Source organism: Pezoporus flaviventris, unplaced genomic scaffold, assembly GCF_033815535.1.
Source record: "Pezoporus flaviventris isolate CSIRO_AGI_PZ_B2104156 unplaced genomic scaffold, CSIRO_AGI_Pfla_v1 ptg000002l, whole genome shotgun sequence".
Lineage (NCBI taxonomy): Eukaryota > Metazoa > Chordata > Aves > Psittaciformes > Psittacidae > Pezoporus > Pezoporus flaviventris.
Window position 1 is genome coordinate 75,386,520 of NW_026892550.1, and position 26,070 is coordinate 75,412,589.

Here is a 26,070-nt window from a genome sequence, read left to right on the forward strand (position 1 = left end):
TAAGATGACTTATCATGCATCTGTTCTGTCAATTGAATCTAGAAGATTACCTTGTTTAATCTGCCTGGCTACAGCCAGCTAAGGCTCCTGACAAGTAAATCTAACCCCAGGGCCAAGCTGGGAATCTGCGGATATTAACACTTCAAACATCAGGGTTTGATGGCTTCTCAAAAAGCACAGCCGGGCATAGCCACCGCCACCTCCCAGCGCCCTTACAAAGCTCATCGCACACAAAGAGCATCCCCCAGAATGAGAGCGGGAAGGGGTTTGTTTCTATTCGAGCCAGTAAGAGAAGAGTCAAATTTATGAATGATTTACTCCTGGGGTTGAGGGCTGGATGTAAACGAGCAGAAAGGAAGTTGTCAGCAGCATCCTGCTCTGGCCAATGGTAGGAGAGCTCCATCTTAGCTGTGCCATAGGCTGCACTAAAAAAAGGGACCAGAACAGCGCTCTTCCAGCATCCTCTCAGACAAGAGGTAGGTGTGGATCATTTTATAACATTGTCTTAGGTTTACCTTGATTACTGAAAGAAAATATGCCTGTAAACTACAAGCCTGTAAAAAGCTTTTTAGAATCAGAATGTTTTTCTCTAGGTTTAGTAGGATTTTATTCCACTGAAGGCAGAGGAGCTTGCCTTGCACTATCAGACAAGCACTTTCACCATCTGTGCACTAATGGAAAATTGATGACCACTCACAGGAAAGCTCATACACCAAACCACGATTCAGTAGACAAAATGGATTTCGTGCTTACTGGAGAGGTAGCTTGCTGCCTGCAGTCTCACATTCCCTGTAGTTGATTCTGTATGTTTGTACTGAAATGACAGTGTAAGGATTTTCCTTAAAACAAAGACAGCTAAACCTGACATTTAAGAAGTGTATCTCCTAAGTGGGTATTCCATGAACTGTACAAATTAAGCTGCTTAAACCCCCTCTATGTTCATGGATACACTAGAAACTTATTCTAGAAATTTGGTGCATTAGGGTAGGATGAAATTCCCATTGAATATTATTATTCTTGTAAACACTGGAGCAGTGATCGATACAAGACAAGCAGGCAGGTGAGACTCCATCTGAGATTTGTTAAATGGTATTACCCCAAGATGTCTCTTCAGCAGTTTGTTAAACAAGACTTCCTCAGTACTGCATTGAAATGATTTTTTGCCAGTCATTTCCCCCTGCTCCACAAATATGATTTCAAATAAAGCTGCTGCTCTGCAGTGCCTAGAGACGATGATACCTTAAAATTAAAGCCTGATGTAGCTATTACAGAAACCAATTCATTAAATATTTAACTCGCTGCATTCTGAATACACACAATAGCTGAACTGTATTCAAATCAGACTGGCTTACAGTATGAATTTAAATTGTGCTACGGTAAAGTAAGTAAAACTGCATGAAAGCAGACCATTTTTGACAGCTTTCAAAGACGCTAACCTTGCTAGTGCCATGCTAATTTTGAAGGCTCGGCAACAGCTACTTCAGTCTTGTATTTTAATAGTTTACAGCAATGAGCAGCTGATATTTATCTGCATCGCCTTGCTCAAATCAAGGAGATCATCAGCCTCGAGAAGCACAAACCGCCTCCAGCATGGGTATTAAATTCCACCTCCCTGTGTAAAGATGATATGCTCTGTGCTGTGCAAACCACTGCCCTAATGGTGGCTGGGGAAGGGGCTGGCAGCCATGCCGTACTGAAGATGCTCCTCTCCTCTCAGGAACAGAGCTACCTCCTTGGTGGAGGAGCTGTGGTGGGCAAAGGGTCCTGGCTACCCAACGGGAACATGCCCAGTCTCTCCAGCAGCCCCAGATCTTCATTTCTTTTTGCAGTACTCAGCTTCTCAGCAGCAGAAACGGCTCATTTTTGTGCCTGGTGTTTACAGAGTGAGTCTTAAAAGTCTGGTGAAGCTCAAAACAAAACTCCTCTCCTTTCTTTCCTGAGGATATTCTCTTGCAATTTAAAGATGCATTTCAGTCCTCCTTGCTTTAACTACCCCTCAAAAGAGACTCTAAAATCCTTCTAATCAGCTCCTCCCCTCCTCCCCCACCAATTTTCAAACAAGCCTCCAGACTATCCCTTCAAGAACCCTTCTGACTTTTAGCGCCATAAAAGAGGCCAGCTGAGCTGCTTTCCTAGACTGTGACCAAACCAAACCACGCTGTCAAAGCCAGGGCCTGACTCAGCTCATGAGTATTTTTAGACTGGATTTGCTCTGTAAACTTTTGTTTAAGAACAAAAAAAACAAAGAGCAGTTTAATCAATCCCATCCATCTCAGTCATACTTTGTGTATTCGGTAACAGATTTGTGTATTCGGCTACAGATTTAACAGAGGAAAAAGTTATTGCAGTTGCTCTGATAAATGACCATATCAAATGCTAGTGCCATGTATCTTCCCAACAAAGCTGTGTTTCAATTTAAATCCATTACATGCAGGAGGATAAAGATCAAAATGTAGAATCATAGAATGATTAGGGTTGGAAAGGACCTTAAGATCACCTAGTTCCAACCCCCCTCCAAGGGCAGGGCCACCTCACAGTAGACCGTGTCACCCAAGACTCCATCCACCCTGGCCTTGAACACTGCCAGGGATGGAGCATTCACAACTTCCTTGGCACGTATAACATTTTAACAACAACAAAAAAAAGGCATAAATCACAAGCTGGTTTGGTGGCACCATGCTGGTTTTCACAATATCTTTATTTTTTTCCTAATGACACAAAAATAACGAGACTGCTTTAAATAATCTGTTTTCATAGACACCATCACACTTTGCCTTTGTCACTTCCCATTTATTCAGGCATTTTGTAGTTTTCACTCTCTGAACAGATTGACAGCAGAATTATTCCTGGGATATACATGGCTAAAGTATTACCTGTGAGCACAGTTAAATGAACAAAACATCAGCACTACCCGTTTGTTCTGTAGTTTTGATTACTGAATTAAATCAAACTAAATATGGGTAGCCAAGACCATTTCGTAATGAACACAGCTAGGTTTTCGCTTTTTGCTTGATGTTCAAAACAATCTTTCATTGAGGCATGGAAAAAAGACTCCAGGTTTCTCCAAAGTTACCATCTTTTCTCTGTCTTCCCCTTCTGTAATTCCACATTTTCAGGGGTACCCCAGCAAACAAAAGCCCGTTATGTGAGCTCCCCCTTAGCTGGCATGTGTTCACTGACAGGCTTTCATGAAGGGCACAGGCTGGCCCGTCAGTGCTGCTCACCACTAAAAACTCCTTGCTACTTCCTCAAGGGAATACTGAAATCTGGCTCAATCTTCTCCCACTCTCGGTTTTAAATTGCCTGAAGGATTCAAAGTGTTATTATGATGTCCTACAGTATACTATGACAGGTAACCAGATGTTACTGTGGCTCTTTCCTTGTTGTGGTTCAATAAGGCCAAGTGCAAGGCCCTGCATGTGGGTCAGGGCAATCCCAAGCACAAATACAAGCTTGGTGGAGAATCAATTGAGAGCAGCACTGAGGAGAAGAACTTAGGGATACTGGTCAATGTACAGGGATACAGAGAAGCTCACCATGACCCAGCTTCAGTGTGGATTTCAGCACAGAAAACCCCTGTGTGCTGGGCTGCATCCCTGGAGCAGGTCAAGGGAGGGGATTCTTCCCCTCTACTGTGCTCTGCTGAGACTCCCCCCTGCAGCCTTGTGTCCAGCTCTGGGGCAGCAACACAAGAGGGACATGGAACTCTTGGAGCAAGTTCAGAGGAAGCCATGGAGATGATGCGAGGCCTGATGCAGCTCTGCTCTGAAGACAGGCTGAGAGAGCTGGGTTTGTTCAGCCTGGAGAAGTCTCCAGGGAACCTTTAAAGCAGCTTCCAGTATCTGAAGGGTGCCTGCAAGAGAGTGGCTCTGGACAAGGGGGAATGGGTTTAACCTGATAAAGGGGAGATTGAGATGAGATCATAGGAAGAAGTTCTTCCTTGTCAGGGTGGTGAGGCCCTGACACAGGTTGCCCAGAGAAGCTGTGGCTGCCCCATTCCTGGTAGTATTCAAGGCCAGGTTGGACAGGGCTTGGAGCAACCTGCTCCAGTGGAAGGTGTCCCTGCCCACAGCAGGCGGTAGGAACTGGAGGAGCTTTAAGGTCCCTTCCAACCCAAACCGTTCTATGACAATTCTATGGTTCCTTGGACAACTGTTATTATATTAGACTATGTATGAGAAGTACCATAATTTTGCTCAGTTTTGGGAAGCAAAGACAGGGAAAGAAGGAAATCAGGGGAAAACGAGATGCGTAACTGTAAAGACATTATTGCCAAACACCTCATCTGCCTGTGAATTATCCATAATTCACAGAGAAATTCAGAGACAGATAAAACTGCTTTTTTGTTCTAGTTTTGTACTAGAGAAGTTACTGGGGCACAGCCTACTTTCACACTTTTCAGCAAAGGCCTTCCCCAAACAGCACATCTCCACAGCAATCCATTTGTGCCAAAGGCAGATTTGATAGAGCCAGCTTGTTTCACGTCTCCCCCATGCCACAAAGCAGTCTTTTCTTCTGCTGGGTACAAACGGACAGTACTGGAGAAAGATGACATTCCTTTCCTAGCAGTCAAGCAGAGAATGGCATTGAAAATAAATCAGAACTCCCCAGAAAGGGTTGTGTCTTCCTTGTTGTATATCCCACTGACCATGGCACCACAAACAGGACAAGATTTCTACATGTCCTCAGTGCCATTTGGGCAGCTGGGTTTCTCAAGCACAAACTACTCAACAGAGAAAGGGAATGAATGTGTCAGGAAATCTGGCCTTCTGAAATCAAGAGTTTTGCAGAGTTAACAAATCTGTGCTAACAGGCAATTTAAGAGAATGAGTTTTAAGGAACCAGGATTGTTAATCTGGTACTAGAACTACAAAAGTTAGTTCTATTCTTTGGAAACATCCTCCAAAATAGTTAATGTGTTGCATTTTTTTTTAAAGAGCAATTTATTTCTTTCTCCCAAACAGAAGAAACCCCTCCCCAAAACAAGCAAGCTCCAATGACATTAGCATCTATTAAGTTCTTCTCGTTGCTCAGGTGTGGGAGAGTGGCACAGAGATCTCCTAACCCTCTAAGAATGACATGCAAGTACCAACTTCAAGCCTAACAATGGACAGGCCATTAAAACCACAGGGTACCTTGAAAATAATCATGTAACCTTTTTAGTCTTTGCATGTACTTGAAATAAAGAAGCAAAGCTCTCTCATTCCAGAGTATTTAGATTACTTGATGCACACATGGATCAGACGCCACTGAAATATATGTTCCAGACTAATCACAAAGTTGTACATTTGAAGTGTGATATTTTTGTGAACAAAGATGAGCATGCAACAAACCCTGTCGGTAGGAGGTGCAAATACTTACTCTGAGCATAAGTTCCTACAGTTTGAGATAAAAATCACAGCATGCTGTTGACCAGTAGAGTCCTCAACAGCCTTGTTTTTTCTGTTGCAGCCCCTAAGTTGGTGATAGTGAGCACGCTCAGGCAACTCTTCAAGAATGGCAACCCTCAACACCACTCACTGGAATGAGACTACATCCATTTCCCAGTATCTGGACTTTCAAGTGCAAAAGATCTACCCTTTCCATGATAACTGGAACACTGCCTGCTTTATTATTCTGATCATATTCATCTTTACTGTAGTATCTCTGGTGGTGTTGGCTTTCCTCTATGAACTGCTAGACTGTTGCTGCTGCGTGAAAAATAAAACTGTGAAAGACTTGGAGAATGAACCCAATCCTGTTAGAGCAATGTTGAACAGGTTCAGAAAGCATGAAACAGAGGTCGTGTAGGAAGGACTGAGCATCAGCACTTGAAGAACGCCTCACGAATTCACTTGAATGAAGCCTCATGATTGACATGACTGAGCAAGCCACATGCTTTTCTTTTTCCCCTTTTGGACTGAACAGCAACGGCTATAATTTTACGTCTGGATAGGAACTTGAATAATAGGCAAAGGCTTTCCAAGTCCTTAGCAGGAGGATGATCTTCTGCAATGTTATGGGGGAAGGAAAGATTTTTTGTTTCCAAATGAACTTTTGTTGTTTATATGGAGTTACTAGCCTAGATCTTTGTCTACCCAAATGAACAAATGTTGCCTAACATGTATAAAACTATGTTGCTTAACTGGAGAAAACATTTATAAACGTGCTCAACAATCTGACCACAGGTAGTGCAAAGAAGGACACAACAGTGTCCTTCCACTGAGGTCAACCACGCAGAGATGGAAAAGGAGAGGCTTGTGTGAATTCTTGCCTTCAACAGCTCTTCTTATTATGGGTTTCTTGCTTCTAGAAGAGAGGGTGGTGGGAGGAAAAGTAAGCCAACCTGAAACATATCCCCTAAAACGGTCTCTTCTAAAGCCCTGTGGTACAACTTGACACCTTCTCCCTCTCTTCCTCCAGTTTCACGGAACTGCTCTCCCCTTACTTCCTGTTCAACCCGTTTAACAACTTCTGGGTATCAATACATAATTAACACACTACCTTAAGAACTTCTGGCTATTTCCACAAAAGCATACCACTATTGGTCTAGAAGAAACAGGGACATATTTCTGCCCCAAGGCTGCTGCCTCTATGGTAACCACAACACTAAAGGGAGTCAGACATGCTGGACTTACTATCCCTAGCTTAACTTTTCAAAGCTGAACTGGAAAAGACCAAGGAACGCAAGCAGACAGGTCACAGACCTGCCACACCAATGACAGTAATTTCACCTCCACACAGATTTTAGATACCAACATGCTTTGCAAAGGAGGCCACACCAGGATAAGCCTTGCTTTAGAGATGGCAGGATGGATACACAGCAGGAACAGACTTCATTTTGCTCAAGAGAATCTTAGCTTGCTTCAAAAGCCTGCCCAGGGCGTTCACACTCATGCCTTTCTCACAAACTGAGCACGTAACACTCACAACTCCAGCTCATTAGATTATTTTTCTTCTGTAGATGCATCCATAGTTTTTAAACCATGAAAGTTTTACAGTTACAAATTATGACCACAACAACAGCATCCAAGAACATGGCCACCCGTAAGGCCTGGTAAGTCTTTCACGCTACTGAACCCACAGAGAAGCAGAAGCCAGTGAGAAATGTCCCAGACCAAAGCTATGCATGGGGCAAGATATTTAAACCCAAATAATATTCCTGTCATTAGGGAAACAAACCCCACCTAACGGCCAAATGGATGAGTAAGCTACAACAGTGATTTCACAGCCTGTCCATGTCAGAAACACCTTTGTGCTATGGCCAGGACCTATTAGCTTTTTAAAAAAAAATAAATATATATAAACTCCCTCCACCAGACTCAGCATGAAGTGCCAGAAGACCTGCACATGACAGAAGGACTTGCTAATCTGAGTTGTGCTCTTCCTGGTTGGTGAGATGGAGTCACAAGATACTTAGGCCACTAATAAGCAGCAGAGCCAGATTCATCTGGAGAAGCAATCTCCCTTCTGCAGTCACAAAATGACACAACTTCTACTGTAACTGCTCATCTCAGATACGCCTGCTATAGCAAACCTCTGTTGGTACCATGTGCAGAGAATGCTTTCAGCTGAAAATCAAACTATAAGCACAAATAACAGAAGAAGCTGATGCGTCAGGTTCAAGACAACTTGGGATTCACACCAAGACATCCGATGAAGATAACATTAGTAGTGAGAACATCTTTAACTGTCAGGTACACTCACTGCCTTCTGCTGTATTTGACAGCATCAGCCCTGAAAAACCTGTGTCCTGCCCAAGAGGCAAATGTAGCCATTGGGATGTACTAGATTAATTAACATGCCTCTTCCTCCAAGCAAAAGCTCCAAATGGCAAGAGGACTGTTGGCCACTTGCAGTGTTCCTACAAAACACTCATCACCGCTGCACACAAGAAGGTAGTGTGCAGGAAGCAACCCAGAAATCCCCTGCTATGCTGGCATCGTGGTCCTCCCCCTTCCTGAGAAGCACATGCAATGAAAAATCTTGGGACTCATTCCAGCTAGTTATTTCATGGATCTATAAAGGGGGGTGGATGTATGCACAAGGAAAAAAGGATACAGAACCCTAGAGCCTCAGGATGATTCTTGCCCACATGTAGAGTAAGTCATGAAACAACTCCTGGAGATTTTGCCTCTTTGTTACTGTGGCTAAGACCATCAAAAGAAAGATCTTCAGTAAAAGACTAAGACCCTAGCCACAACTTACTATTCATTAATAAAAAGAAATAACAGATACAATCTATTTCATGTATTTTCCAGTTTCTATTCTGAACTGAGAAAGCAAGGCAGTTTTGTATTTTTTCAAATAACTTGCCTGAATAATGATTATAACTATATTAAACTATTCTCACTAGGCAGCTTACACGAAATCTTCACACACAGTCCAGATTTAGCCATGCAGTCATTTGAAGAATTGTGTGATCTCAATTCCTCTCCTCTCCCAAAAAGTGACAGGGGCAGGCTCTCCAAGTTATAAATTCACAGAAGAGAACCTGCAGGCACTAGCACCCAGGGACTAGCAATGCCAATATGTAATCACTGTGACATTGTTTATCATCTTTGTGGTCATTTTGCAATAAAATTAGGACTGATCATCTCAATTTTAATTTCTTTGGAGTTGAGAAGAAGTGGGACAAGGATTCTGCAACATCAGGATTTTATTCCACCTCCTCAGGACCCATCTCTGACAAATGCATATCCTGACAGGCACTGAACAAATAAAAATTGTTTTTGAGAGAAAGAAATTTGTCTCTGCAGCATTTTAGGAAAAAAAAAAATAAATCAAACTAAAAGCACAATTAATGGAAGTTGATGGCCCAGGTAGGGTGCAGCCTCAGTGAGTAACCTGTGCTGCTCAACCTGTTCAGTCACTTGCAGCGCGAACACTTGCTCTTAGCCAATTCCTAGAGCAGGAGGAATAAAGTTTGTGTCTGTTTTGCTCTCCATGATTTCAGTCTACCCTTGCTGCTTCTGCAGTAGTTAGTAAATATTCCCCAGGGGGAAATGAAAGGAGGCTGAACTCATTCTGCATAAAAGTATTATAGAAACCCTGAAAGCCTTCCGATGCTGTCTGGAATGGAGCCAGCAGTGTAAAAGATAATGCATACTTCCTCCCAGCCACACATTCCTATTTGTGCAAGCTAATCATCTGACAGCTGCAAAAACCCTTCAAGAAACACCCAGTGCACAAAACCACAGAAAAGAAACAACACATTTATTATCTCCTCTGCCACTGGGCCACATACTCAAATCCTCTGGATCAAACTCACATATGCACCACTGGCCCTCTTCCTGCCTCCCCATCCCTCCTTCCCAGCCAACTGCTCTCACTCAAGACATGCAGTTTAGGATATTCTACATATAATTTTATTTTCTTTGGAGAGTGTGGCAAACGGACTGATGGAAACCTGAACTCCCTTGGTTTCTTTTAAACCATCTGGTAACTTTATTTAGTGCCCTGAGAAGCTGGAGATACACACTCAAACTCCCCACTCTTCCCCTCTGACAGAAGATGCTCCACTCCTCCCACTGTCCTTGACATTCTTCTCTGTTTAGTTCTATCTCTTCCTTTTTAGAAGAGAGCCACACATGGTACTCAAAACATGAGCACAGAATGAGTTTGCCTAGCGGAGTATATCATGTTTGAGTACCTCCTGACATTGGATTTGAGTTTTACAATGCATCCAAGAATTGTCAGTATTTTCAGAAAACTGAAAAGGGCCCCCAAAATTACATGTCTTGCACAACTGAAGCAAACACAGAGCATGCTGCTACATGTATACCAGTCCTCTCCCTGCGGCTCCAGGTGCTGCAACCTTAATTTTTTCGCACTATTTTGCTACTGCTTTATTAACTTCTTATTTGATACCCAGGGATCAGCTCCACCATCCCAGCAAAACAACATAACTCCTCACCAAAGCAGCCAGAAAACTGCAGAAGTTGACCTGGTGTTGACTCCCAGGTCAAACACAAATGACTGCTATCAGGACATGCTCACCAGACACAATTTAAACTGCAAAACCCATCTTGGGGATGGACAGATGAGTTACAGTTAACAAAATTATGTGCTTTCTAAAGAGGAGAGGAAAAAAGCAAGAGCACTGTCAGCGCTTGTCCTGTGGGCTCAGCAAGCAGTGAAACCCACAAACTCAGCTTCACATGAAATAGTATTCTGGTAGTAGAGATTCTTCCAATGGAGAGAAGCAAACAAGTCACAGGACAAGGTCTGACACATATGTGGCAGCCAAAGTGTTTTTTTCAGCATTGCTTAAGTGAATTTCTTAACAAAAAGTGATATTTTAAGGGACATAATGACAACACCCATTCCCAATTCACAGCAGACTAATTAAAACAAACAGGCCACAGCTTAGGGTCTGACAGTGGAAAATACCAAGCAGCAGCTTAAGAGGAGACTCTCACCAACCTGTGTTTTGTTTCGAGCTTGAGGAGCCGCTTTGTTCTACCTTAGCTTTCTTCTTTTTTGAGGAAGAGGAGTCTGAAGACGGCGCTGGACGTTTCTCTACGACCGGTGTGGAGAGGGCACGCTTTTTGAACAGCTCTCGCTCTCTCAATAAGGTCGGGTCCATAATTCTGTCAAGAGCAGCAGGAGGGAAAAGGTAAGAAGTCGGTATTAGAGTCTATCGGACGCTTGAGAGGTGCTGGTGAAGGTGTTTGTTCATGGTTTGCAACTTTCTCTGCCTGTGCGTGGACTTTTAACAAACTGACGTGTCTGAGGATTTCAGGGGTCAGAACAGCGCCTTAACCCCAAGAACAACCGAAGGTGGAGAAAGTGATTTAGTTTAAACCAGCCTTAAACCCGCACCGGTGTGAAGAACGGCTGGCGACGCTCGCTGCTGGCCCAGCACCGACCGGCACCACACGCCGGGACCAACTGTCTGCCTCTAGGGCCCCGGGCGCTAACAGCGAACCTCAGAGCCACCGACGGGAGAAGAAACTTTGTCAGTAAAGCAGCTGCCTCCCAGAACCACCGACTGAGATTCCGTTCGCCTCTCTTTCTCTTCCTCTTCCTCCCCCCCCCCCCCCCCCCCCCCCCCCCCAACCCCCCTTCCCCCAGCACAGTGTGGGCCAGTCCCCGCTCACCCCTGCCCCTCACCTCGGGCGCCGCCACCGCCTGGCGAGGCGCAGGCCGCACACCACTATTGGGCCATGCCGCCTTCCCGGCAGCCTCTGCCCCGGCTCCCGCCCCGGAAGTGGGTGCGCCGTTACCACGGCAACGCACGGCCCTGCCCGTATTGATCCCTCCCCAACAGAGAAACGTGGAGAATTGTTTATTCCTTTAATAACAGCAAATTTCACACAGTGAAAAGTATTTCCGGGGTAATTCCTCTCTCCGCACCCGCCGAGCGACAGCAGCAATGTAAAGCAAAGCACGGAGGAGCACTCATAAAGTACTCATAAAGAAAGTACTCTTAGTAACAGCAAAACATCCATCTTCATTTCTCTGTTCAACTAAAAATCCCTTTTCTGGTGTCTTTTATGTGTTTCTTGGTCTGAATGACAGGCAGAACTGTCGCTGCTGAAGTCTGAAACCAGTCTGGCACCTTCCTCTTGAAAGGGGGATGTGAGCTCTAGAAGAATAAAATAAACATGGAAAAAAGATAAGCTACATAGGATATAGCTTATCATATTATCTTATATATAAGCTAATTTATATAGCTCTCCTCCCTGAAATGATGCTTCTCAGGAATTGTAAGCTTTTCACTACTATGGTAGATTGCTCACATGTCCCTTAAATCATAGAATCACATAGAAAGGACCTTACACTAGACCGTGTTGCCGAAGGAAATGCGGCATCTTGAAGCAATCGAGGGACTAAAGCTACAGCAGGATGAAGAATCTAGGCTGGGAAATATCTGACCTGAAACAAAACACATGCTCTTGTGCCCCTACAAACACATGTTCTAGAAGTGCTCATCAGCAATCAAAAGACAGTGGTATGCATTTAGTGTTTCAAGGAGATACCTGCTATGCTGTAATTCCTGTGTAGGAATTATATCTACATAACATTGACCAGACCATGAATAATGATTTGTCTGCATTATAATTTGCACTCAAAAATATCCAGCTTCAAACTGAAGTGGATCTGTACAGCAAGTAGTGCTGCTCAGAGCTTCACAAGCTCCTTTAGAAAAACAAACCAAAAAACAAAAAACATTATATTTATAACCTGAGTTGATATAATCACCAGTGCAAAAATCCTTAATGAGATGAGCATACAAGCTTGTACAGCTTTATACCTGAAAGAAGAAAAGGAGGCAATAATCTTAAACTACTGGGAGCATCTGCCACTAGATGGCTGACAAGATGTAACAGGGGAAAAAAAAAATCCTATAGCAGGTTGATTCTGTTAAAATGGTTTATTTGGGCAAAGCAAGAGTAATAGAAAGAGCATGCTGTCACTGTACCGAAGATAATCACAACAGAAGTTGGCTGGCAAGCTACGCCAAGATTTTAGGCACAGTGGAGAATCCAGATGCAAGCTGTGATTTAGGTTTGTTAAAAAGTTCAACACCCTAATCATCAGGTCTGGGCTCTGCTCCTGGCACAGACCTCCAGGCAGTCTCACCTTGGACTCAGAGTCTGCAAACAGCTCCTCCTCACTGGGATCAACGGCAGGCTCATTAGGGGAAACTGGCGTAATGGGCTTCGGGCAGCCTCCTGCTGCTCCTCCACTACCTGGCTGGCCACCATCCACACTCTGTACAGCGTTTCCGTAAGACATGAAGAAAGCAGGCTGTTATATCCATCTCAGCATTAAAGCTTAAGTCTGCACATATGAGATTCTATGCAAATGCTGCATTTTGGAGCTTTTTTTTTTTTTTTGAAGTAAATTCAGTCTGTAAATCTCTGCTTAATGAGATTGCTATTTCTTATCCATTTCATCACAATGAAATTTGAGTAAGCACATCCATTTCAAACACAAAGCAAGCAGAACTTGTACTTGGCTCTTTGTTGCAGTGAAGAAGAAAATTTCCTCCATCCCCATGGCTCCACAAACTTGAAGCAACTTAATTATGTCTCAAGCACTGTGTTTTTAAATGTGTTTTTACAGCAAAGGCATCAGTTAAAAATGGCATAGTGGGAACAGAGATACTAACTTCTACATTCTAAATAATGCCTGCTAGTCACCAGTTGAAATAGCAACCTGAGATTTTTGGATTGAGTACACATCTTGGTGTTCCTGAGATCATCTCTACTATCACTTCTACATGCTTTATTACAGTAAGAACATCTGGTTACCAAAGCCAAAGGCACCACTTGCGGATGGGTTTTCTCTGCTCTTTCCCTTAGTGTCAGATTGATTGAATTGCCCTATAAAAACAGCAGTAATGTAAGGTTGTTAAAACCCAAGATCATTCATTAGCAGATTTAAAAGGTGCTTGCTACAGGGAATTATTAGAATCAGCATATTTCCTGAAGGAGAAGTAAATAAAGACTATTTGGAACAGGTTTTGGATTTGCAGTCTACTCATTTGTATAATATTAATTTGATTTCTAATAGCATGTGATCCCTGTTGAATAGCTCCATGGCTAATAGTAGCAGGGGAAAAAAGGTATTATGAAATTGGACTTCCAGAAGTTAACTTCAGGAAAAGGGTGGTTTAGGCCCAGATACTGTCTAAATAAAACAGCACTTGGATACAAGAAATAATCAATTTGGCAAAATGGCAAGGCTTGAAGATTTGTTTGAGCCAGAGTTGAAGAAATCAACCCCAAACATGAAATCCTAGAGCAAGCAGCAGAAAGGTCTGGAGTTTGTAATTTCTTTTCACCACCAGTGCAGGGTGACCTTTTGTACAAGGCGCTGAATTGGAACTTGGGAGATGTTAGCTCAGCCTTTCTCCAACAGCAACAAAGAGTGCCTTATTTCCTGAGATTTCTTCCCAATGAGTCAGCCTTATGGCATGACACTTTTCTTGTTATCACTTCTACGCCCATCAGTTTCAAGCAACAGAGAAACCCATGAAAGACTCGGACATTTCTAAAGAGGCATTGCCTCTGTTTTTTTCACACTCTTAACTCTTCTGTTGCCTTAGACTTCTACGCAGGAAGAGAGTTACTTTTCCCCACATCAGGTTGACGATCAGATACCAATGCACACAAGCTAGCCAAGAGCAGAACATGGAATCTGTGGCAATGAAGGATCCATATTTCCAAGTGTTTTTATACTGGGGAGCACAGGGAATTTGAGCTTTTTCCTCCACTGCCCCAGCTACATTAAGTCCAGGATTTTAAAGGGGACCTTTTGCATCCACATCCTGAAGGACTGAACTATAGCAGGAAGCGTTTACCCCCGAGGCCACTGTTAAGCTGCCATTGTGGTGGTCTACCATGGTGGACCATCATGTGCCTGATCTCCTTGGGCTGGATGTCCAGGACTTATTATGGTAGAGATGAACTGACAGACCCACATGGCACCTGATTTGATCTCTTCCTATGTGTATCAGATTACAGCTAAGCTGCACAGGGGCAGCCTTCTTCCAAGGTCAAGACTTTGCAAGGGGAACTCTCTGGTTCTGCTGTGAGCATTACTCTCCCAAGGAGGCAGAGGGCAGACTCACTCGAAGCTGACAGAAAGACAAATCATGAAGATGAGACACTAAGCACTACTGGGAATAGCAAAGGGCTTTTAAGCTGCTCCAAAAGAGGAAACTATTTTCACAAAACCAATTTCATACCTTTTCTTACTAACCTTTGTTTTACTCCACATGGCATCTTCCCTGTTCTCTTGATTTGCTCCTGTTTTTTCCTCCTGCTCTTCTGACCACACCAACATCCTTTTGAAGCCTGAGCCATCCCAAGACTTATTTCTGTCCCCTTTCTCCAATAATGCAATAGTCATCCTGATGAGATACAGTTCAATATTTGCAGGAACAAGTTTTCTGATTGCTTGAATTTTAGTGGTGTCTTGGAAAAAAAGCATGAATACAATATTCGTTTTTTAATCCTCTTGTCCTGTATTCAGTTGCCTTTCATAAAACACATCATTAAAGCAAAAGATAAAGGCACGGAGAAAGACAATAAATAAAACAGTGGATCGTGAGCTCATGGGATAAATCCCCACCACATTCATTACTATCCTTCAATTTAGTCAAGTATTAGAATTGCCTGCCTTAAACATGCATTTCCTATCAGCCATTTTCTCTTGAAAGGAAGGCTCTATTAGCCTATGCTGAAAAACCTCTCTGTTTTTTAAGTAAAGTGCCATGCCAGTCTTCCATTCCAGTGTGGCGCTACATTTAAAATAGCAATCTGAGAGTCTGGCCAAGCCTGTAACTGCAGCTGAAAAAGACACATTAATCCACAACAGGACAAAAACAATGAAGCCAGCAAGTCCGATCTTGTCAACCTAAGAAATTAAACTACTAGGGCAAGACTGAAGTTTAAGTGACCCAGTCCCAGAATTCTAAGTGAGCACATGGCTGTCTTCAACCTCTGAACTAGCCCATGGCTCCAGCATTAGGAGCAAGAACTACTTTTCCTGCACTTACCAGGTTCTTCATCACAAACAAGTATCTTGAAGTTAAATTGCACCAGGGAAATCCTACAGCAGTTATTCATATTTTTTGTAGATACCAGTACTTACAGGAAGTTTGTCGGGCTGTTTTCCCCAAAGACCCAAGTAAATACAGATTTAAGAAATATCCCCAAATCTTTCCAGCAGCCATACAATTGAGAGAAAGGGTTTGTAAAGGGCTACCCTACCCCTCTTCAGCTCTAATGAACCACAGTCGCTTTATTTTACAACATAACCTTGGAAAGAAAGCAATGACCCTGGCCTTGCTGGGCTGTGCCTTGCCACAGCCCTTCCAGAAATGATGGTTTCTACCTGAAGCAGCAGCTCAGCTGTCAGTTTTTCACTCCCTTCATCTGTATGCCACTGTCATGAGAAGCTTCAGAGAAGGGCTGTGATGCTCACCTGACTCAATGGGAGGGTTACGAATAACATCAGAAATCATCTGGTGAACTTCAGGAGTCAAACCTGCTCGCTCCAGGTTGACAGGGTAGCCAGCTTTCAGCGCCTGGAACAGGTGAGTGCCAACCTCGGAAAGAGGTAGAGATCTGCTCTCACTGATAGTCCTCTAGGAAAACAAAGGCAGAAGGGATTGAGATGGCAGAACTGTCACCTCTTAAAACATTTGCCTTGAAGAAAAATATCTCAAATTATCTGCCTAAACTTGTACTTTTCAAGGACAGATTTAACATCCTCCTTGGAAGAACAGGTTTCAAGCTTCTCCCAATTTCTCCTCAGACAATACACATACTATGCATATAAACATCAGGATTAGTGGATACAGAACATCTTTATAATTATACATTTAATAATTAAACATTTAATTATACCCATTAAGAATTATACAACTGTTCCTTGTTAATTAGTACTTAGATACACTTTTAAATTAGGGATTAGCTAACAAGGTTTACCCATGCTCTTGGGAGAGGCAAAACAAAACTCAGTACAACTTTAGTTTCCTATTGTAGAATTAAAACTACATCAAAGCAGCTTATGAGGCTCATCTCCACAGGATACATGGCATGATGCCACTTAGCCACATGCCCCAGAGCATGTCAACAAACTTGGTTGTGACAGGTAACTTGTACTCCACTTTTTTTCTAACAGGTAGACACAGCTCAAATCTGAACTAGAAAGCCACAATAATACACAGCAGTTAAGGCTTCTGTTTTGTGTTGAACCTTCCCAGGAGCTTTGTTTCTTGGCATGGAAGCTTTACGCATGGGTATGGCATACGGAAAGAATAGGGACTTACAACCCAAACCAGAGTTAATGAAATTTATCCCAGTGGTTATTAACCATAAAGATATCCCTTTATTTGGCCCCATGCTTGGTGTTTTTTCCATCAGGATCAGGAAGTTTTTTTCTGTATGTCCTTACTAGTATGAAAAGGCAGAGACAGTATCAGGCAGAACTAACACATGCAATAGGAAAGCATGCTGCTAACTCCACTGAAATAGGGCAGTGAAGTGACAGAAACATTCTGCCTTAATGCCTGCCAATCTGCATGGGCATCTTAGCAAGTAGGGAGCTGTATCTTACCTCCCTGCATCCCACCTCACAGCAAGCCGTTTCTCATAATTTTACCCATCCATAGCATTAAATTAGATGAGGTACCACTAGCCAGGAAAGTATTTTAAAGTAACCCCACCCCAGAGGATATAAGAGAACTTGCAAATCCCCCTCCTGTAGACAAAGCAACCCCTCCATTAGTTTTCATAAAGGAAGAGACCTCCACAGGGAGTAGCCTACCACAGAGAGATTTTTTTCTTGGAACAGGACATATGTAACATGCTCCGAGGGAGAGAGGGCTCCAGTGTGGTTCCAGGGAGATGCTTTTTTCTGATCTTTAGATCCAGATGGAGAGAATGCGTCAGTCTAAGTGAGACAGAGAGAATTAGTAAGAATTATAACCCAGTGACAACCAATGGATCACCCTCCCATACCTGAAGTTACCCAAAAGAGAAACATCAATCAGGTCCATCTCAATGGAGAAACCCAAGTCCACGTTCCACAAAAAAAAAGAACAGAAACAAAAACAAACAAACAAACCCAAAAAAACCCAACCCACAAAAACAAACCCAAAAGAGAATCCAGACAGATGTCCCATCTTAAATGAATAAGCATGGGATTGTTCAAGGGCCATGAAAAAAAACAAAGCAACCCAGAAAAACAGCATCTGGGTCAACACAACGTTTTAGGTGTTACTCATTACACCCATAAAACCTAATAGTTTTATTCTGATGGAATAAAACTATTTTATCAGGACAAATTGTGTTATTCAGTCTGCTGCTTAACATGGGAACTCCTCTGTTTTCATTTTCTGCTCAAGACAGATTCCTTGAAAAAAGCACCAAATCAGGAATGCTTTTGGTCTCCATTCCTAAATCACAATAGCTTCCTGTGAAGCAGAGTCTTCTCAAACATTACAGAGAAGTAGTATTGCTGCTCTACCTACCTTTTGGACTAGATAAATCCCTTTAACTGTAGATTTAACATAGATATTAAGATCCCCCAAGCAAAATTGTTTCATAGTTTCTCTAATCCTCCACTCTGGGCCCTCCTCCCTAGTGGTGTGTCTCATCATAGTGACATAGAAACCACTCTACAGAAAGTTTTGCACAGAAGAAAATCAACTGTGAGAAAAGAACCAACATTTCCAACAGCTAGAAATCTAAGCTCTTCAGCCAGCCTTCTAAGGATAAACTTAGAGAAAGCAAAGCCCTGCCCTCCTGGTCTACTGAGTCATTATGATGAAGGAACATCTATATAAATTCGATCTCCAGCCCCAAATCACAATAACAAGCTACAAGCTCTTGGTAACACCTATTGGACTCTCAGCCTGGCCACATGGGTGACCTTTATAAGGTTGTCTTGGACTTCCAGGATGGCCACACTAATCTGGAACATCAGCCACATCCCAGTGACATCCCAATGTCATTGCCAAGGAACACATTCAGATTTGGTGAGAACTCTGTACACAAGGTTAGCAAGCTTCACTCCCACACATGGATGGAATAGCTGGGACATGGACTAACTCTGAAGGACAAATCTGACAGCTACAGACCAAATTACACTGTTAAGGCTCCTGCAAAGTAGCAGACACTCATAATTCATACCTGTAAGCCATTTACTTGGCAGAAATCCTTAATTTCAGCCAGAAGAGGAATCAACATGGTGGATTTTGCTGCAGATACACCATCAATTCTCTTCACATTCTCAACAGTCGTAGGCCTGGTTTAGGGTGAATAATAAAAGCTGTGGTAATGTTCTGTGCCAGTGCTTTAAAACATCAGGTGTCTGTCAATGACCTATGCTTGGCACACAGATCTATTATTGAAGACTTGAAAGCGTTATTTCTGTACCTTCATCATCTCTGCAACTATTTAAGTTCACCGCTTCTGCGTCTGAATCATAAAGCTTGACTAGAGCAAAAATATGAAGTTTCTTGCTTACTATTTTGGAGTATCAGTTTTCCACATACATCTTCATTTGCTTTATTACCTCCCAAGAGCACATACCCCAGAGCTCCTACATGGAACAACAACATACACATTCCCCAAGTAATGTTCTCTAGTGCTGTTTAGTAGCTGGAAAAGGCACTTCAGATGCATTATCAACTGAGCTGCTCCACAATACCCCCTCATACAGTGAGAAAAAAAAACAAACCAAAACCACATAGTTTTCCCCCCCCTTGCAGTACTTGAGAGCCACACTAAATTGTGCTTATTCTTTTACACCAGTTACCCATACAAGGTAAGGGAGAGCTCCTGACCTGTAGCTGACCCTTAGCAGATAAGGGCATTGTAAAAATTTTTAAGACACAATGGAGAGAAGCAGATGGAATGTAAAGGATTAGTAGAACACACACTTTCCTCCTCTGACTCATCAACCTGAGAGGAGGTTTGGACACAGACAAAAACCAAGCCTGATGTCAACTGCTTAACTTATACCAGACAGTGGTCTACAAGGGTATTAAACAGAAATTCTCAAGAGAGCTGTTCCTCTACCCATGAGACACATGCTCCCAACAAGAGCAGAAAGGGGATTTGTGACTTGGCTTGCAACCCCCTCAGTTTGTACAACACGTGCGCATATCCGCTTTACCTTATTCGGGCCATCTCCACCAGGATCTTATTGGTTGCCAAGACAGCTGGAGGAATTACTTTCTCATTAGCTACCTTCTGTCTAGCAGTCAGCAATTTGCCATAGAGAGCAGTCTGTGAAGAGAGCCATATTCTCATAAAACAGCTCTAGATTGATGTAATTAATACAAGAGGAAGAGTTACAGCTTCCCTCATCTTCCCACTAATATAAAAAAAAAAAAAATCTACAATCTATTAATCCATCTTAACATATTCAAATCCACTTCTAGGACTTCTATTCAAAACATCTTTTTAATATTAAGAGCAGCCCAAGCCAGCTGCTCCAATATAGGATGACTGTTTTCTGCAATTCACCCATATCCTCCCTCTTCCCAAAACTTGCCTCTAGTTCTTTTTCTTGGGATGAAACAGCAGGTTCTGAAGTCTTCAAAGGAGATCTGAACAACGAGCACTCTGCAACACTATCGAAAAAATAAAGAAGCATGAAACAAGCCTGTGTTAGATAGCCTATTTTGACTTCTGACAGCACCATCAGAATGCAGTCTGGCACCTTGTGCTGGTGCTGCACTCATACAGGAGTTGAGCTGGTTGGGGTAGAATGAGCACTATCCCTAACCTAACAGAAATCCTGTATCTGGTCCCATAACTTGAAAATAGTCCTAATGGACAAAGCTCAAACAGCTGAAATAACACTTTTGTGGGGAAAAAAAACCCAACCAAAATCCCCCATCAATATTCCTACCAACAGCTAGATTCTCCTATTGTTAACAAAAACATGTTTTGACAAGCAATTGTCCACTCATAACATTATTCTGACAGTATCCCACAAGAAACACCTTATGTTACACCCCCACAGCTGATAATCTTGTCCAAAAAGAGTTAATAACTTGAAAGGCATTAGTAAGAACACAGCTGCTGACCTGTAAGCAGAATTAGCTGATATTACTGCAAGGCATGTCTGCCTAGAAAGCAGCACCACAGCAGAGGCTCACATACTTTAGGACATTCACCCCTAATTAGACTGCTGTGATTATACTGCAATTATCTGTTAGCAGACAAGCTAGGAGTAGGAACATTCTTCCCTAAGCAAAGGGTGAAATAATACTTGTTTGGATCATAGCTGTCCGCAAAATGATTTTTCTTCACATGGCTGCAGTGGCAATTATTCACTCTAAGTGACATATCCTGTTTTCCACTCGTCTCCCAGCATAAGGCACAAGGATGAATCAAACTGCTCAGAAATGCAAGGTAGGTTTAATCTTAAGCACCACACAAGCCAGGAAAACAAATTACTTGGTCTGCTTTTTGCAAAAGCTTGTTTAATTTCTTTTGACCTGAGGGAGCCTCAACCTCATTCAGTCTTCTCCAAACTAACACAGAAAGGCAGAAACCTACATGCTCATTTACAGCCCCTGCACACGGCACACAGGCAGTTCTGCCAGCTTTAAGAGCAAGTCACAACCTAATAACTATTTTGCTTGAATTATTATTTGCAAACTGCTTGGGAAATAAAGTAACAAATGGAGAGTCATTTAAGTCATCACAAGTTAAAATTCATTAGTTTCAACCTTCACGTAGAAGAGATTGAAAAAACATGGGCTCAGGAAAATCATTTAATCTAAATCTGCTATTGCTCCATTTTTAGTGAGCATCTGCTGGTTTTCTTGCCTGGATTTGAAGCAATACCTGTGACAAAGCTGGACTTCGGCCATTAATAAAGCTCACTTTGCCTGTGAAACTGCAAGTACATACAACTTGTCAAAGTCCAAGCCCATTACATGTTGTAATAGTTCAATGTTTTGAAATATAATGCAGTGTACAATAAGTTTTACGTGCTTGTCTTTTTTTTTTTTTAAATACATTAAACCTTTTCACCATCACTTCCCACAAGAGAATGCTGAGTTTAAGCATCCTGAAAACAGTATCCCTACCAATACAGTCAAAATCAGGTAATTCAGTGATATTTTAGAATACTGTACCTGTTAAGCATGTTACCGCTTCCTGGAAGAGTTTCGCCTTTTCTCTGGTATGAAAACATCTCATACAGAGACATCTATAAAAATATAAATAAATAGAAGAACAAAAACAAACAAATGCTGATTTACAATTCTTTTCAGTGAAGTTGTTAGCAGCCAAATATTCTTTTGAAACACCATGAGACACTTGCAAGGTTTCTTGAATACAAGCATGGACAGACCACAGAGCGCAAGAGGGGTGATACACACAGACCTGCTTCACTGGAGACTGCCCTGCTCCTTTCTTAACTGGTGAGCGCTGCATTGAGGGCACAGGTAAAGGTCTGCTGCTGTAAGGAAGTGAATTATATCTTAGTCAGGTCAAAGTTTTTTTTAATGGCAGTGTCACTGTACAAATAAAAGTGTACTAAGCAAACTGATTTGAACTTTGTAAAGGGATATGTTGAGCAAATCAGAAGTTCTTACTGACAGTCTTGGGTGACATGGTTTAGTGTGAGGTGTCCCTGCCCATGGCAGGGGGGTTGGAACTAGATGATCTTAAGGTCCCTTCCAACCCAAACCATTCTGTCAGTCTATGATTATGGAAGAAACAAAGATTTTTGTGACAACACTTGAAAGATTCATTTTTTAAAGACTCCATTACTAGAGAAAAAAAAAAAAACAGGAACAACTTTCTGGCTTACACTAAGCATACAGCTTTCCCTGTTGCTTATGTTTAATAACCAGCATTTTTTGACAGCTAGACAGCAGCTGAGAGTGCCACAACAGCAGAACATTAAAAGACAAAAGAAAATTGCTACTTTGTCTTTACCCAGTTTTGGTTTTGAGCAACAATCTAGACACCGAAACAGGCTCTTAAGACCAGCTCTGAAGAACTCTATTCTAATACTATTTCTTGCCACAGCAAAGCCCCTGCAACCTCCAGTTCATTACCTTTCACTTCACTTCTGTGTGTGCAGAACAACACAACACTGCTTATTAAATATACCCAGAAACAAAGAATTACAAGAAAATCTTCATGTTATTTTCTTGGAGCTCTATCATCTGATGGCAAATACCTGGCCACCACTGAAAAAGTACCCTACTTTTGCAGACATACTCACCAGGTCTTTAAGCAGTTTAAATTTCACAGAAATACACAAAGTGTTAGAGATCTGCATTGAATCAATTCTGCTTGAACCAAAGGCTTTCCCATTTCATTCTCAGCTTAAATGTTATGAAAAGTAGGTCAGGTGCATAACTGAGAAAAGTTGCTAGCTGCTCTGCTTCAAGTCTCATGGTATAACTCATCAGCATTAGGAAGAACATCAGCCTTGATGGATTTTCCTCTCCTGTTTCTTGTCTTCAGCTGGTTACTTTCTCCATGAGGATGCACTGCTACAACATACTTCCAGGCTACCCAGAAGGCACCCATTTTCTGAGTAGATCAGGTACTTTCACTACATTCTCCACTAACTTTCCCAGTTACACAACCACACCATTTGTCCGATTTAAGCTGCTAAGACGTCACTTTTCATACCAGCAGTTAAAGGTGGTTATCCAAGCACTCACAGTAACTTCTTTAGCTCAGAATCACAGAATGGTTTGGGTTGGAAAGGATCTTAAGATCATCTAAGTCCAACCACCCTACCATGGGCAGGGATGCCTCACAGTAGACCATGTTGCCCAAGGCTCTGTCCAGCCTGGCCTTGAACACTGCCAGGGATGAAGCATTTACCACTTCCTTGGGCAACCTGTGCCAGTGCCTCACCACCCTCACAATAAAGAATTTCTTCCTGATATCTAACCTGTACTTCACTTGTTTCAGTATAAACCCATCACCCCTTGTCCTGTCACTACAGTCCCTGAGGAAGGGTCCTTCACCAGTATCCTTGTAGGCCCCCTTCAGATACTGGAAGGCTGCTCTGAGGTCTCCATGCAGCTTCTCTTCTCCAGGCTGAACAGCCCCAGTCTTCTCAGCCTGTCTTTGTATGGGAGGTCCTCCAGCCCCTGAACATCCCTGTGGCCCTCCTCTGCTCTCGACTTGCTTCAAAAGCTCCATGTCCTTCTTATGTTGAGGACACCAGAACTGCACACAGAGCTTCAAGTGGGGTCTCATGAGACCAGAGTAGAGGAGCAGCTGTATTTTTATATAATGCTACAAATCAGGGATAGTTATGGCTGGAAACTTCAAGTGCAGAAGTCTTTTGTCCAACCTAGCCATCTCCAGAAGCAGACTCCAGAAACTGATCTGGTGTTATACTGATTGAAAAAAGGGCTAAAGAGAACACATGTACAATTACCTTCTAGGTGGTCTCTGAAGGTTAAGGTCTTCACTGGAGTGTAGTAGAAGACTTGGATTTGAGTCAGATCCAGCTTTTAACAGCCAATTTCTACCCTGGAGGAAATAAACCTCATGGCTTAAATACAGCTTACTGCGATAAGCTTTTGATGGGTAAGTTTCACAACAAAAGGTACCTTCTGGGTAAGCACGCATGTGGTTGCAAAGATGTTATGCTTAGCGACTTCTTTGAGGAACCCTTCCATTATCAGCTGTTGGCAGAGCGATTTCCACCAGTTCTCTGGCCACTCTTTTCCACTACCAAAGAGAGGGTGTCTTCGGTATCTGTTTGGCAAGCGTTGAGAACTCTGGAATTAGAGAAAGAACTGCTTAGACTTCCCCGTCCTTATGGAAGTTTCCAATATATCCAGTAAACCAGAAATCCAAGATTCAAGGATCATGTCGTCAAGAATACTTCTCCATAGAAGAACTTTAAAGAAAAGTCCCAAGCCAAAATAGTTATTCAAGCTTCCATAATACCCACTACAATAACCACACATACAGTACCTCGATAGGAGCATAAAACATGCCTATTGCCTCTGTTATGTCACAGTTCATGAAACTGAAGAGCAGTTTTACCTCTAGTACCCTAACCCACTCCTGTGCTTTCTGCCAAAGCTGTGACAAGATCATGACTTTCTTTTGCAGCAAGACCCCAGACAAACCTACATGAAGATCACAGAACTATGAAAACAACTCCCTTCATGTATGGAGAAAATTACAGAAACAACACAGCCATCCATGCCAATGAAGAAATTTATCTAGTAGTTTGCATTCAGCCAGTTCAGGTCAGTGTTACATTAACTTACCCATTCTAGTTTTATTTAAAAAGGTGTACAGAGGTAAAAATAAGTTGATAAACCCTGTTTAAATCCCAGGACAGGGACACAAAAGCCAGAAGCAGGCTCACTATGCATCTGCTCTACTCTTCCTCATTGCAAAGTGTTTTCTGTTTAGTTGGGTTTTTGTTTTAAACAGTTGCTATTTACCTGTCTCATACCACTGATTCAGACTCTAAAAAAGCTGATTATCTCCTGTCTGTTTGATTCTCACCACCCCCTGAACTCATGGCCCAAAGGGATGAGAACAGGATAAAGCCTCTTTCACAGGAGAAACTCTCGGCATGAGCCTGAAAAGTTGATAACTTCTCTGAAACAGCGAAATAACAGGGGATCACACATTAGGGAAGTAGAAGACTCTTGAACAGAAATAAGTTTCTATTTATTGCTAGCATATGAAATCAACAGCAAGGCAGGCTTCAGACCCTGTTATTTGTAGACTTGCTGAATCCCTCTCCACTGAGGAAACTCCCATCTCCAGGGATACAGTAAGGAGCAATTTGAAAAACTTCAGACAGTCAAAGAGCTGCTACCCTGCATACATAGCAAGAGAGGATTGTTTAAGACCTCTAGCAACAAGGGATAGAAGCTGGAACAGCCAGGCACAGGCAAGAGTGACTCAGTTTGCTGGTGGATGGGACCAGGGCAGAGTACTGATGGTGAGCACAAGGGAGTAATCTAATCTGCTGGCAAAGAGAAAGCACCAAGTCGTATGTCCTCTTCTAGAAGCCCTCACTCAACTTTTAATACACATTAAAGGAAGACTTACACTTAACATTATAACTGAGCTTCCAGTTATACAAATTACATTAATTACTCCAATGGCGCCACATTTTCAGAGCATGGTTGACTTGAAATTAAACAATAGAAATAATTATAAAAAGAATAAGCTGCAAAACAGTACAATTTGTGTCCATGTTTGGGCTCAGGATCATAGAATCACAGAATGCCTTGGGTTAGAAAAGGCCTTAAGATCATCTAGTTCCAACTCCCTGCCATGGGCAGGGATGACTCTAGACCATGTCACCCAAGGCTCTGTCCAACCAGCTTTGAACACCGCCAGGGATGGAGCATTCACCAGTTCTTTGGGCAACCTGTGCCAGTGCCTCACCACCCTCACAGTAAAGAGCTTCTTCCTTATATTGAACCTGATATAAGGTTAGATATATAAGACATATATAAGATATATATCTTTCCTGTTTCAATTTAAACCCGTCACCCCTTATCACTACAGTCCCTGTTGAAGAGCCCCTCTCCAGCATCCTTGCAGGCTCCCTTCAGATACTGGAAGGCTGCTATGAGGTCCCCATGCA

The 26,070-nt window shown here is 42.5% G+C and overlaps 2 protein-coding genes across 2 annotated transcripts in view; one reads left to right on the top strand and one right to left on the bottom strand.

Moving 5' to 3' along the window:
- The first annotated feature begins 298 nt into the window (after positions 1–298).
- On the top strand, positions 299–5,876 carry SMIM18 (small integral membrane protein 18). Its single transcript, XM_061463825.1, has 2 exons — positions 299–476; positions 5,452–5,876. Exon 2 carries the CDS (start codon positions 5,497–5,499, stop codon positions 5,788–5,790), a length of 294 nt encoding a protein of 97 aa, XP_061319809.1. The 5' UTR covers positions 299–476; positions 5,452–5,496; the 3' UTR covers positions 5,791–5,876.
- A 5,517-nt stretch (positions 5,877–11,393) lies between these two features.
- WRN (WRN RecQ like helicase) overlaps positions 11,394–26,070 on the bottom strand; it is a 45,933-nt gene continuing 31,256 nt past the window's right edge. The window contains exons 24-36 of the mRNA XM_061463839.1: positions 24,056–24,226; positions 23,881–23,975; positions 21,852–21,927; positions 21,602–21,675; positions 20,005–20,083; positions 19,624–19,736; positions 18,636–18,750; positions 17,269–17,394; positions 15,922–16,084; positions 14,695–14,909; positions 13,242–13,313; positions 12,568–12,735; positions 11,394–11,569 (exon numbers count right to left, since the gene is read on the bottom strand). Of these exons, the coding sequence (XP_061319823.1) occupies positions 11,447–11,569; positions 12,568–12,735; positions 13,242–13,313; positions 14,695–14,909; positions 15,922–16,084; positions 17,269–17,394; positions 18,636–18,750; positions 19,624–19,736; positions 20,005–20,083; positions 21,602–21,675; positions 21,852–21,927; positions 23,881–23,975; positions 24,056–24,226 (1,590 nt within the window). The 3' untranslated portion in view covers positions 11,394–11,446. The remainder of the gene's footprint in view (positions 11,570–12,567; positions 12,736–13,241; positions 13,314–14,694; positions 14,910–15,921; positions 16,085–17,268; positions 17,395–18,635; positions 18,751–19,623; positions 19,737–20,004; positions 20,084–21,601; positions 21,676–21,851; positions 21,928–23,880; positions 23,976–24,055; positions 24,227–26,070) is intronic.

Coding starts and splice junctions, on each gene's coding strand:
- SMIM18 (XM_061463825.1), top strand. CDS start 5,497: ATGGCAACCCTCAACACCACTCACTGGAATGAGACTACATCCATTTCC.